General features: G+C 52.7%; 2 protein-coding genes across 2 annotated transcripts in view; one reads left to right on the top strand and one right to left on the bottom strand.

Annotated features, from left to right (window-relative positions):
• LOC119393120 (uncharacterized) overlaps positions 1–13,644 on the top strand; it is a 69,826-nt gene that overhangs the window by 35,682 nt on the left and 20,500 nt on the right. The window lies entirely within an intron of this gene.
• On the bottom strand, positions 12,171–13,118 carry LOC119393080 (uncharacterized). Its single transcript, XM_037659904.1, has one exon. The coding sequence runs from the start codon at positions 13,116–13,118 to the stop codon at positions 12,171–12,173; it is 948 nt and encodes a 315-aa protein (XP_037515832.1).

Raw genomic sequence — 13,644 nt, 5'->3', positions numbered from 1 at the left:
GAAGAGTGTCGCGAACTTGCCAAGAGCTTTACTACACATGACCAAGAGCGGCAGAGGAGCATTCGCGGTGACACAACCACTTCTGAGCCCACGTTCCTCCCTGGAGCACTCGTATGGCTCTCGATCGTTACCACTGGAACTGGCCTCTCTTCAAAACTACTGCCAAAGTACGAAGGTCCCTACCGTGTCGTCGAACGCAAAGCCCCTGTAAACTATCTGATCGAACCCATTGACCTATCTTCGGACATGCGCCGTCGAGGCCGCGACATTGTCAACGTGGAGCGCCTCAAGGCCTGCCATGACCCGCTCGTAGTGACAAGCTGTTAGGTCGCCAGGCGGCTCCCTTTTCCTACCCGGGGTAATTGTAGCGAAGCCTTGGAACTCTGAAGTGGGTCGTCCCCTCCAGCCCCTTCTAGTGGGTCACCATCTTCGGCTTCTTTCAGAGAGAACGCAGCTCGTGCTGGGAGTCGGCCCCGCCTTGACTGTCGCTGTCGTGTATCGTCGCCGAGGGCCCGCTACGAAACGTCTTCTAGCCGCCATCGTCGTCTTCACCGGCCGACTATTAATTATGGCGCGCCATAATTATTAGTCGTTCGATGAAGACGACGATGGCCGCTAGGGTCTTTACTCGAGATAGAAAACGGGCGAAGGAAAGGCAGGGCAAAGTGTCATGTGTGAGCGATCCCTCAGTTTTCATCACAGATAAATATTTCGCGGTTCTCTATAGCGGGTGCACGTGGCATTGATATTTTGGTGTTTCGTGGGCTGTTTGTACCACCTCGACACGTTTCTTGGCTTTGTACTCTTAGTTGTGCAAATGAGACACGGCTCAGACAGCCTATTCATGCATGCGCTGCTGGTTCATGTGTGTGGGGGCTTTCTTCAATAAACATTTTGTTGTAAGTCCAGCGCTTGTCCTGTGTGGTTGTTCTCCTTCATTGCCTTCGTGTCTTTCGCTGGTTTCCTCTTAAATCATCACAATTATCGCCATGCGGGCGTAACAACCCCCCCCTCATTCCCCTCCTCCTCTTCTTCCGCTAATTTACCACCATGCACATACACGGAAGGTCTTCATCATCGCTCGAAGTGAACGAAGGATGTGTTGCACCTTTCGCCCAAGAATTCTGCGGAACTATCAGCCTTCTTTCAGCATGTTGTTCAATATATTCAGGAAGATAACTTTAGATAGGATAAGAGCCACACTTCACTTTAATGTACCTAGAGAACAAGCTGTATTTAGGAAATAATTGGGAAAACTGCCGAATACAAAAAACTGTTTATGTGACATTCATAGATTACGAAAAGACATTCGACTCTGTAGAGGTATATCAGCGGTTCTAGAGGCTTTCCGTCGACAAGGAACTCTTGCAACCAGGGTATCGGAACGAAATGTTTTTCATTACGGTTTTAGTTTCGTTCCACCGCAAAAAGTTCCGTTCCGTCTATGTTCCGGAACGAAAAAAATGTTCCGTAACAGTTCGTAACGGTTTCTTATTCAAAAATTTGAAGGTAAGGTAATCATAAAAACCATTTATTTACACGTTCATCAGCACCTGTTTGTGTTGTCATTGTACCTGACGGCCATAATCTCAGCCTTGTGGTCGCCGTCGGCGTTTCACAGCGGCGTCTCGCGCACACATTTCGGGATGTTCTTGAGAGGCGCCCAGCCAGCGAGCGGTTGAGAGTGAGGCGCGAGCGGACGGGAGAGTGGGGCGCAGGGAGGAGAGAGAGCGAACGGCGAGAGAAGGAGCGGCGAAGCACTGCAACTACCCTCTCCTACACTCTCTCGCACCACGTGCTCCGGTTGCTAGGGGCGAGGATAAGCGCGCGCGCCCGCAGCTGTTGCTATGGGAGAGGGAGTGAGAGCGGAGAGGTAACACCTGCCGGCGCGCGGACAACGCCGGATGCCTGAGATAGCCCGACTAAGAAATGCATTCGCATTAAAAAAAACATCGCATTTGTGATGTAGTTACTTGCCCTTCTCTTAGGGATGTGGGACAAGGGTAAAACACGTTCTTCAGAGGAGCGGAAGTAAGTGCACGACGAATTCATACCAACTTGAACAAAGCAGCATTAAATTCAAAGTCCTAGTATTTATTTTCTCAAAAAATAAATACGATTTTTTTTTGTGGACTCAATGCTTTGTGTCGTGAGTGAGCACGATCTCAGAAGCAGCACGTCATTGAGTGTACTGTCTGATGTCCGAGATCGCTGTTCTGATAAAAGGAGGCCTGCGCGGAACACGCAGCACAGTCACAGCGAAAGCTGGAAGAGCGGACTTTGTAGAGCCCGTTGTAGAGTCTCTTGGGGCAACTAATACAATTAGACATGCAAGGTACCCACTACGCCATAAATCATCGTAGTTTTTCAGAAGTAGCGAAGTTCCCACTATGCAATTCTTCGTCATTTTTCGAAGAATCTTTGTACCCGCTACACATCTGTAAGGCATATACGCTTTGTGCTGTGGCTGATGATGATGAAGAATTATGGCTGAGGACTATGCATTAGGTGGGAAGCAGTCTTGCGGAATGGGAGCCTCCATTCCATTCCAATTCCATTCCGGCGAATTGGGACCTGCCGCAACTCCATTCCTTTCAATTTCTCGGAATGAAAAAACTTAGTAAAATTTATTTTGGGCCTAGTTGGTTCATAATCCCAGAAGTATATTTACAGCGCAAACGCAAAGACGCGCCACAAAGAAAGAAACGACACACACGAGCGCTGACTATCAACTGACTTTATTTCGGCGATTGTCAATGCATATATGCCTCCGAGGCAGCCTTACGGCACATGCGCCACTTAATCGGCATAAAAACAGAAGTGAAACAGTGGCAAAATGACTCAGTGTATTACATACGCGAAGAAATGAAATCAAACTCAGATGAGTGCAGAGACAGAGACGTGTCGCTTATGCTGTGAGCGGAGTAACAGGACGGAAAGGGTAGAAAAACGTTTAATTTGAGGAGGCTAGGCAGAAGACAAAGGACGGTCACATTGCATGAAGCCGAATACCGCGGCTCTCCGCTCTCTCTCGGCGGGAAAACGTTCGTTGGCTCCCAGGGTTGCCTGACCTCGTTTCAGGATATGGCTATATTTGGAGCTGGAGCTCACAATGCAAAGATGAGCCCTTTTTCTGATATGATAGGCTTCTAGAGCCAGCCGCGCATGCTCATTGTGGCTCCTGCCAAGGATCAACGTCCCTTAAACATCCTAAATAGATCCGAAACAAAATATTTCTTTGAATAAAATTAGAACTGTCTTAATTCACATGTCGAGAGCTTAGGGCAGAGAAAAAATATGTTACGTCACACATCCCCTGCTAGCATTAGCTTTTTTTCTCGTAGACAGTTTTCTCCTCTCCGTCGTCTCCCATTCGTTTGTTGCCTGGAGGGGCCTTTAAATTTTGCGACGGCAGGCGGTTCCAACTTGCAGTTATTAAGGCGAAAGACTTAGATGCCTCATCAAACACGAAAAGCGACCCTCGGCGTCAACTCGAGTGATGCAGATAATGCGACAACGACGTCAACTCATGACGTCATCGTAACGTCACAGATCGCCAAAGTTTGCGACGTCATCGTGAAGTCATAGTGACGTCACTGTGACATAACGATGTGCCGTCAAATAGTGACGCCATCACATTATCATACGTGGGCCGATCCCAGAGGCACGGGAAGTGCAGAAAGCTTCAGTGCCTGCGATCCTGGAGGCAGGGCGAAACCACGCTAGGTGCAGAAATCTGTCGAGGGCTGAGACGAAAATCGACTGAGAACAAAAAAAAACGCAAATGGCTTTCGCCTTCCAGTCATCTTAGGCAAAGGGATCATGCCAGTTTTTTAAGTGGCAGTGGATGGATGAATGAAAGAGCGTCTTATAACGGGGCGGTGACCTGCGCTCTGCCAAGCTCTAAATTGTGCCGTTGTTGTTATTATGATTACCATTATTAGATTACTGCCTAATCTTGTCCAGCTGAATTAATGTGGCCTTCCTATAAAAATTACACCATCTCCCGCTAAAGGAGACCATGAGGCGATGCGAAGCCGGAGCACTTGCACGATCGCGTTCCGTTGGCGTTCGTTGGGCATGCTACCGACCTCGCGTCGTGGAACGCGAAGAGGGACGCTACGCGCGTGGTATCTTCCACCTAGCCTGGCCGTTAATTCTCACAGGGCGAGCGGGGAACGCGGTCGACAGGCGGGCGAGAGGGGGGCAGCGTAGGAGAGGAGAGAGAAGGGGAGGGGACGCGCATGCCCTCGAGCTCATCGCGGCGTTGCGAGGAGAGAATTTCGGCATGTCTAGCCCGCGTTTCAGAGGAAGAGTAGAAAGGGGGAGAAGAGAGGGGAGAGGGAAGTGGAAAGAGGGAAAGGGGAGAGGGAAAGTGGAGAGGAGGTGTGTGGAGAGGGTATGCGCATGCGCAGTAAGGGTGGTCACGCCGCACACCACCACCACCGGATTGAGCTCGGCCTTAAGATACTTCGCATCTAAAATACTTATAAATTCACAGCTCAACTTTCTGCGCCTTATCACAGATTCAACTTAGTTTTCCAGTTTTTTCCTGCGTACTTTTCCGCCACCAATCCGATACTTATCTCTATCGCCGACCTGTTTACGTACGCAATGACGTCCCTAAAACCCAAGGCTTCATGTAGGCTAGTGCCCTAAGGTACACGCGAGTGCACGCTGTCGTCCTTTATGAAAGCAAACACGCGAGCGCGTGGCCCGCGCTTTGAGGCAGCTGCCTACAGCGCCATGAATCGACAACTCAATAAACCACGTCCGCTTTTAGCGTCATCTATTGGCAAATAAAATAACGAGTCATGACCGGCGGACAATCGCCGCTAGATAATGCTCCCTCTCCGCTCGCGTAACAGGCGCTGCATGCATCGCGTCTTCTGATGCCAACAAATAGAGCGTGGTGCGCGAGCACGGTTGAAACGTCGAAGCTGTCTCTCAGGATATGCGAATTGCGCTTTGCTTAAACACTAGCTATATAGGCGAGAGCAATGCATTCAGGTGGAGGTTTGGTTGTGGTTTGCTTTTTCGAAAGTGCGTCTCTGAACGCCGTGGAAATTTTCCTTTGAGACAGAATTCCACTATCCCGGGAAGTACTGGTCCGTCAGCAGAGAAAGTACTTTCACGTTTAGTATGTCCGCACTTGATGCTCTGACGTCATGCTCGACCAAATCACCCCAACCGTGATGCCAGCGAAGGAGATGTTGCTATTTAAGAAATATGAAGCGAAAAAAAAATCACAGCATATCCACGTGGTGAATGATGATGAGTCGGGCTAAGCCAACTCGCGCTGCAGCACGGCGATGGCATTGGCGCGAGCGTGGTCCTTCTTGATGGAAGATATTGTGACTAGATTGTTTGAGAACCACAATCTGTTGCACACACTACAACTATGGCCGAAACTGTTATCAAGGAAGTCCCGCTCGAAGCGCGCGTCGGCGCCTTCGGGCAGAGCCCGCCTGATGCGTCTGCAGCCACTTCACGTTCTCGCACAGCCTCGGGCTCTGCCTGCCGGTACGCGCGCTTTCTCGCCGCTTCACGGTGCTTCACATTTTGAAGATCCGATTCGGGCCGCAGCCGTGCAGCTTGTCGAGCAGCTTCGGCCTCGCGGGCTCGAACGGCGGGGTCTTCTTGCCGCAGCCCTGCAGCTTGTCGAGCAGCTTCGGCCTCGCGGGCTCGAACGGCGGGGTCTTCTCGCCGCAGCCGTGCCGCTTGTCGAAGCAGCTTCGGCTTCGCGGGCTCGAACGGCGGAATCTGCTTCGCGGCGTCGACGTGCAGCTTCGGCCTCGCGTGCTCTCACCGCAGGATTCTGTCTGCGAGCACGCGCTGCCGCCGCCTTCCGTGCCCTCCGTTCCGCAGCCTTTCCGAGCTAAACAGAAAGCGTGCCAAGAGGGAGCTTCATGGCGCGTTACTTCTGAAATGTTGTCTTCGGGTGTCGTTGAAAACATGAGACGTATTAAAGAAGAAAGAACGCCACACAGGCGAACACGCACGAGAGTGACACTCTTCAACGTCGTCTTCTTCTTATACTGCATACCAGAACGCGCGCAGTAAAGAAGGAAGAATATCACACAGGCGAACACGCACGAGAGTCTCACTCGTCGACGTCGTCTTCTTCTTCTACTGCGTACCAGAACGCGCGCTTCTCACGAGCTAGCGGTGGCTACTACAACGCCATAAACAAAGGGAGGATGGACAGACGCACGGCATAAAGAGCTTCGCCCCTAAAATGTTTCTAATATTTGTAAAAAAATTATTTATTGTTGTACCTGCAATGTAAAAGGCGCGAGCACAAGAAGCATAATCTTTTGGGGGTACAGAGGGAGTGTAATCCAGGAGCGTTTGTGCATCGGGCCCACGACTCGTTATTTTCTTTACCAATTGATGACGCCAGAAGCGGACGTGTTTTCTTCAACTGTCGCTTGATGGCGCTGTAGGTCGCGGCCGCGGAGTGCAGGCCACGGGCTTGTGTGTTTTCTTTCATAAAGGACGACAGTGTACATCTCCACAGTCAATTAAAACATGCTCCGTCGTTTACTTACCTTCTCCACGCATGTGAATTTCTCTTCTCTGTTTTAATCTCGACTAATAACAACGCCTTCTAAGGCAACCTCACCTCACTTCAAACAGCAGAGCACCTCCCCTTGAATTATTGCAAAATGTAATCTTACTTACTTCGTCTTTACGCTTTCGCTAGTTGCTCAGAGCAGGCCTTCTTTCCATCGCTGATATCCAATACATCTTTTCCGCCTCTATGAAGCTTCGCTTAACGTTCCTTAAAGGGCCCCTCACCAGGCCACATAGCAAATTTTAGTTACACGCTGGAAGTTGTTGTGTGCCGAATGAAGAGCAGTATGCCGCAAGAATTTTTCAAATCGGTTCATTACGAGCTGAGAAAAACAATAATTTGTAGCGGCGCGAAACCATGATGCGAGGAGGCGGGTTTCGAACCCTTGCCACTCGCCCCGTGTAGCCTTCGCAAGCCAAATCCCTTCCCTGCCCTCTTCACTTGACACATACGCATGAACACGTCATGCGCATGCATGGTCACGTGCGCATGACGTGCCCGAGCCAGCCGGAGCACGCAAGCGGCGTTGCACGGCCGCTACCTTTTTTAGATGCGAAGTATCATAAGGCGGAGCTCAATCCGGTGGTGGTGGTGTGCGGCGTGACCGCCCTTACTGCGCATGCGCATACCCTCTCCACACACCTCCTCTCCACTCACCCTCTCCCGTCCCCTCTCCACTTTCCCTCTCCCCGTCCCCTCTCCACTTTCCCCCTCCACTCTCCCCTCTCCCCTCCCCCTTCGCACTCTTCCTGTGAAACGGGGGCTAGACATGCCGAAATTCTCTCCTGCGCAACGCCGCGATGAGCTCGAGCGCATGCGCGTCCCCTCCGCTTCTCTCTCCTCTCCCACGCTGCCCCCCTCTCGCCCGCCTGTCGACCGCGTTCCCCGCTCGCCCTGCGAGAATTAACGGCCAGGCTAGATGGAAGATACGACGCGCGTAGCGTCCCTCTTCGCGTTCCACGACGCGAGGTCGGTAGCATGCCCAACGAACGCCAACGGAACGCGATCGTGCAAGTGCTCCGGCTTCGCATCGCCTCATGGTCCCCTTTAGCGGGAGATGGTGTAATTTTTTTTATGTAGCGGCCATGGGCGTTTTGTCGGCGTTCTCTGTGGTGTACTGCCTGTCTCTGCGGGACGGGCATGAAAGTTGAGACATTTGTACGGGCACGAGAGTGGCGGTATCATGAGCCAGTGCCGCATTAACGTTTACTTGGACGCCGTAGAATAAACGAGCATAATGAGTGCTCGAACGCGCTAGAACATTACTTTCGTTTCCAGGGCTGGCGTCTGCTCGATGCGCTAACCGCGGGGACACGAACGCATGGGAAAGGGAGGCACATTAGCCCCGCATGTCGCTGCAATTCACGAAAAAAAAATGAAAAAGACGCACACATTCCCTTTGTGTGTCTCATTATTTCTCTCAAGTTTTATTATCTATTCAAGCAACAAATTACACAAACTACACATGTCGTGTCAAATAATTATCGCAGCGTCACGTGCTACTGTTGGCGACGTCAGAGCACAGTCGTCTACGTAGAGGAGCGACGTCACAGCACTACCATCTACGTAGGGCCATTTTCTCATGTACGTCATCCCCTCATTCTCTAAAGCGTGCGCCCGCGAGAGGAAGGGCAAGCAGCGTTCACCTTGAAATTTGACCCATTTCCGCGGCGCGTAGCGTCGCAAATTTTGGCAGACGTGATCGTGGACGCCCAGTGTATGCATTGCGCTCGTTAGCTCAAAATTGTCAAACCTGGTGAGGGGCCCTTTAATTGTTACCATGTCGCTTACACTGCCAGCCGTATACTTCATGATAAGTCTCCTAGTTGTTTTTAACTATGAGTAAACGCTCTTCTCATACAAATATACCAGAACGATTTCTCCTCTCATGTCACTTAGTCTTCTCCGAAACTAATTTTCAAACCGCTGAAGTCGCTAGCGACTTCAGCGCCACCACACGTCTGCATGTTCTGCAGTGAAGTATAGTCTGTATGTTATTATTGTTATGTAGAGCGCGCGCAGGAGGAACCGAGAGCTACAACATCTGGTTAGGAACTGTTTATTCGTTTCCCAAAAACGAGAGAGATAGAGATTCTTTATTTGGGAAAATTAGGTGAATAGTGGGGGTAGGCGACGCAGTAACTGTCTCTCAGGCGAGGACACCACAACCGCGACACCTGGGGGGAAAGGGGAGAAAAGTATAGAAGTTAGAGTTAGAGTGGATCACTGGGGGGAGAGGGAAAAAGAGCAGGCTCGCGGGGCGACGCAAAAGGGAAAGAGGAGAAATAGGAGAGAAGGAGCGCGGTTCGACTTGTCCCCTGTCTTCCCCGCGCTGCCCGACCGGCGGCGGCGGCATAGCACGAGAGTTTTTGTTTTCTTTCTTTGCGATGCCGCGGGCGCCGGCTTCGGGGCGCGACGTAAGGGGATGCGCTACAGAGCTCCCCCCCAAGTGAGGCGACCACTGCGACGAACGATTGTCAGTGCTGTGGGCAAAGTGCGCCCCAGTGAAGCCTCAGCGCAGGACGGCATGGGGATGAGTGACAAAGGGACAGAGGGGAGGGGGGCACAGTGAGGCAAGATGCCGAAACAGAAGAGAGCGCGTTTTCACTGTACGCTGGCTTCAGCCGCTCGAGTGCTATAGTCTCACGCGATCCATTCATGTCCACAACAAAGTTCGAGGGGAGACGCTCCAGCACAGGGAAGGGTCCGAGGTAATGAGGCTGCAGTGAACCACGCACAGGCCCGTACCGCACGAACACGTGCGATGCTCTTTCCAAGTCTGGCATGATGTAAGCTGTCCAGGCTGGGTTTGGACGCGTCGGCTGCGGTCGAAGATTCCCGAAAGCTGTGCGAAGCAGGCTCAAATATTCGCTGGCTGTAAGAGCGCTTGGGGTTGCTGTGGCGTCGAAAAAGTCGCCGGGGAGGCGAAGTGTGGTGCCATAAACAAGCTCTGCTGTGGCTCCCGACAGCTCTTCTTTGTATGCGGATCGGATGCCCAGAAGAGTGAGCGGAAGTGTCTCGACCCATTTGTTTCGGGACCCGTGCGCTGTCAATGCCACTTTGAGGTACCGATGAAAGCGTTCGACGAGGCCGTTTGTTTGGGGGTGGTAGGCAGCTGTTCTCAAACGGGCCGTTCCGAGGAGCTTTAGAAGTTTTGCGAAGAGCGATGACTCAAGCTGACGGCCACGGTCAGTGAGTATTGTTGTCGGGAAGCCAAACCGTGTAACCCAAGTGGAGACGAACGCTTCGGTGACTGTGGCTGCTGTAATGTCAGCAAGTGACGTTGCCTCGGGCCACCGGGTGAAGCGTTCAACGCATGTCAACAAATACCGGTGGCCTTGACAAGGTGGAAGCGGTCCGACAATGTCAACGTGCACCACCGCGAACCGTTCATCAAGTTGCAGGAAGCGGCGGGGTGGCGGTACCGGGTAGCGGTGAACTTTAGCACGCTGGCAAGGTGCACACGCGCGCACCCAATCGCGAACGTCCGCGTTCATGCGAGGCCAGACAAATCGAGCCTCGATGAGCTTTTGCGTTGCTCGAATTCCAGGGTGGGCGAGATTGTGCAATGAGTTGAAGGCTTGCTTGCGAAAGACGACGGGTAGAAATGGCCGTGGTGTGCCTTCTGAGGTGGAGGTATCACAAACAATGGGCACACTCTGAAAGGTCACTGGCTCCAGTTGCAGGGAGGTCGTCGCGTTGCGCAGATATATCAAGTCCGGACAGCTCTCTTGCGCTGTTGCGAGCTCTCAGAGGTTGAATGGAAACGAGGCTGTCGAGCTGTTCGAACGACTGCGCGTGACGGCGTCCATGCGGCTGAGAGCGTGCGCCGGGGCGTTATCACAGCCGCTGATGTGTCGAATGTCCGTCGTAAACTCCGATATGAAGGAAAGCTGGCTTACCTCGCGTGGAGTGTATATGGACTCGGAACGACCGACGGAGTAGGTCAGAGGCTTGTGATCGGTGTAGATGGTGAACGATCAACCTTCGAGCAGGTGGCGGAAATGGCGCGCGGACAGGTACATGGCGAGGAGTTCAAGGCCGAACACACTGTAAGCAGGTTTGGGCGGGGTTCATGCGTCTCGAGAAGAGGCAAGAGGTTGCCAGTCTTCATCAACTTCTTGTTGAAGAACCGCTCCCACCCTCGAGCTGGATGCGTCGGTCATGAGCGCCAATGGAGAGTCCGGATTTGGGTGAACGAGGAGGGTGGCTTCGGCCAAGGCACGCTTAATTGAAAGAAAAGCGTCCTCCGCGGCACTGTCCCATGCTAGTGGTGTGGCAGACTGCTGTTTGCCGCAAAGCAAGCGATCGAGCGGTTCCAGTAGCGCGGCACAGTTTTTTACGAAGCGTCGGTAAAAATTCACCAGACCAAGAAACTGGCGGAGCTTTGTAAGCGGTGTCGGCTTGGGAAACTCTACGATTGCATTCACTTTGTCGGGAAGTGGGCGGAATCCGTTGGTGTCCACATGACTGAGGAATGCGAGAGCGTGCACTCCGAATTCACTCTTCCCGCTGTTGATGACGATTCCGTTGGCTGCCAGCCTCTCAAAGAGAAGCCTGAGGTGTTGCACATGCTCTTCGAAGGACGATCTTGCTACAAGCAAATCGTCGACGTAGGCAAACACGAACGGTAGTCGGCGTGTCACTGTGTCAATGAAGCGCTGTGAAGTTTGCGCAGCATTTCGGAGTCCGAATGGCATACGCGAAATTCGAAAAGCCCGAATGGTGTCGTTATGGCTGTTTTGGGGATGTCTTCTTCAGCCATGGGGATTTGGTGGTATGCACGAACAAGATCGATTTTGGAAAATATTGTGGCACCGTGCAGAGCAGAGGTGAAATCTTGGATGCTGGGCAGTGGGTACCGGTCAGGGGCGGTCTTGGTGTTCAGGAGCCGGTAGTCTCCGCATGGTCTCCAGTCACCTGACTTTTTAGAGACCAGGTGGAGGGGGGATGCCCAACTGCTGGATGACGGTCGAATTATGCCAAGTTCCAACATGTGCTCGAACTCAGCCCGGGCCACTTTGAGCTTGTCGGGGGCAAGGCGCCGCGGACGGCAGAAAACAGGTGGGCCGGATGTTATTATACGGTGCTGAATAGCGTGAGCAACAGGTTGAGTCCAATCTGGTGGTGATGTCAGGGATGGGAATTCATTTATCAAGGCGGCGAACGGTTCTGAGGCTACTGCATGCAGCGCAGGAAGGTGCCACATCAGTAGTTGCGCCCGCAGCGATGCCTTGGACAGACAGGCTCGTTGCTGAGTCCAGGAGACGTTTGTGTCTGAGGTCGACGAGAAGCCCATGCTTGGGAAGAAAATCGGTTCCTATTATTGCGGACTTGACGTCGGCGACTAAAAACACCCACCGGAACAGTCTGCGAAGCCCCAGGTTCAGCGTGAGGGAACGTTGGGCGTACACAGGAATGCGAGTGCCATTTACAGCTTGAAGGTATAAAATGGCAGGCAAAGTACGTTCTGACCTTTCGGCAGGAAGGACGCTCACCTGGGCTCCGGTGTCGATGAGAAATTTCTGTCCTGTGGTGTGATCGGCGACGTCGAAGAGGCGACATTCCTCGAGGTCCTGACCGCTTGTCGCCGCTAGTGGTCGGACGGCGGGTTTCCCGTCCAAGCGCATGGCAACAGGCAGTGGCGGGCTTCGGCTCCAAAACGGCGATGGTAGTAGCACAAGCTTGGGCCTGTAGACGCACTCCGATCACGTTCTCCGGCACGGTGGGGGGTTGAGGATCGGCCACGTTGTCGCGAACGGCGTGGAGCATAGTCTTGTCGCGTGGCTGCCACGATTATTTCTTCGAGCCTGTCACAGATTTGGTCGATGTGGGAAGGCGAGGTGGTAGCGGTTGTCAAATTAGAAGCAGCACATGACGACGGGGGTCGTGTACAAGGAGTGCTGACGGCAGCGACTTGCAAGTGCTGCGTCGCCACTTCCATGACTTTGTCGGCGAGTGCGGCGAGTGACGGTAAATCTATAGTGGAAGCGGTGGCCAGCACCATTTGCACGTTGGACGGCAAGCGTTGGAGAAACAGCTCGCGTAGCACAGCACTGTCCATTGCGTGTGCGCGCGAACCTAGGAGCTGCATCATCTGACGAAGCAGCTGCGTGGGCCTCCGGTCGCCGAGCTCTGCAGTTGACAGCAACTGTTGAATTCGCGTCCGTTCCGATGCAGCGGTTCTGTCGAGCAGCGCTGCCTTGAGTTCGTCGTAGGGAGCTGCCGGGAGGTTCGTCCTGAAGGAAACCGGTATGTCGGAGACCTCTTCTGCTGCAGCAGGTGGCAGTGCACTGACGACGTCGTGGAATTTTTGAAGCTGAGATGTTACGCGGCTGATGTGGAACTGCGATTCCACCTGCAGGAACCAGACGGTTGGGTTGCGCTCCCAGTATTGTGGCAAGCGTAGGGATACCGCAGAGACTGCGTCGCCGGGGGCGTCTGCAGTGTGGGAATTCTGGCCGATGTTAGGGGGATCTGCCTGGTCTTGTGGCATGATGGTTCCTAGTGTCAGTTTTGCGTCCGGCTCTGCGAGGGACATGACTCTAACTTGAATTAAGGGCGTGTATGCAACAGGGTCACCAAATTGTAGAGCGCACGCAGGAGGAACCGAGAGCTATGGTTAGCAACTGTTTATTCGTTTCCCAAAAACGAGAGCAGGCTCGCGGGGCGACGCAAAAGGGAAAGAGGAGAAGTAGGAGAGAAGGAGCGCGGTTCGACTTGTCCCCTGTCTTCCCCGCGCTGCCCGACCAGCGGCGGCGGCATAGCACGAGAGTTTTTGTTTTCTTTCTTTGCGATGCCGCGGGCGCCGGCTTCGGGGCGCGACGTAAGGGGATGCGCTATAGTTACACTATGCCATTTTTAGGCGTAGGGTAAAGTGTACGGTAATTAAAAAAGTTTTGTAGGGTAAAGTAGGGCAATTTTGACACGGACATACGTATTTTCGAAAAATTGTTTGGCAACACTGGTTATGCTAGGGGGCTCTTTCTACTAGGTTTCATTTCATATCTAATTTACATGTTTGTTGTAGACCTTGTTTAGAGCGTCGTGCGGGTCATTTCTTTCAG

This window comes from Rhipicephalus sanguineus, chromosome 5, assembly GCF_013339695.2.
Source record: "Rhipicephalus sanguineus isolate Rsan-2018 chromosome 5, BIME_Rsan_1.4, whole genome shotgun sequence".
NCBI lineage: Eukaryota > Metazoa > Arthropoda > Arachnida > Ixodida > Ixodidae > Rhipicephalus > Rhipicephalus sanguineus.
This window is presented reverse-complemented; position numbering and strand designations above follow the sequence as displayed.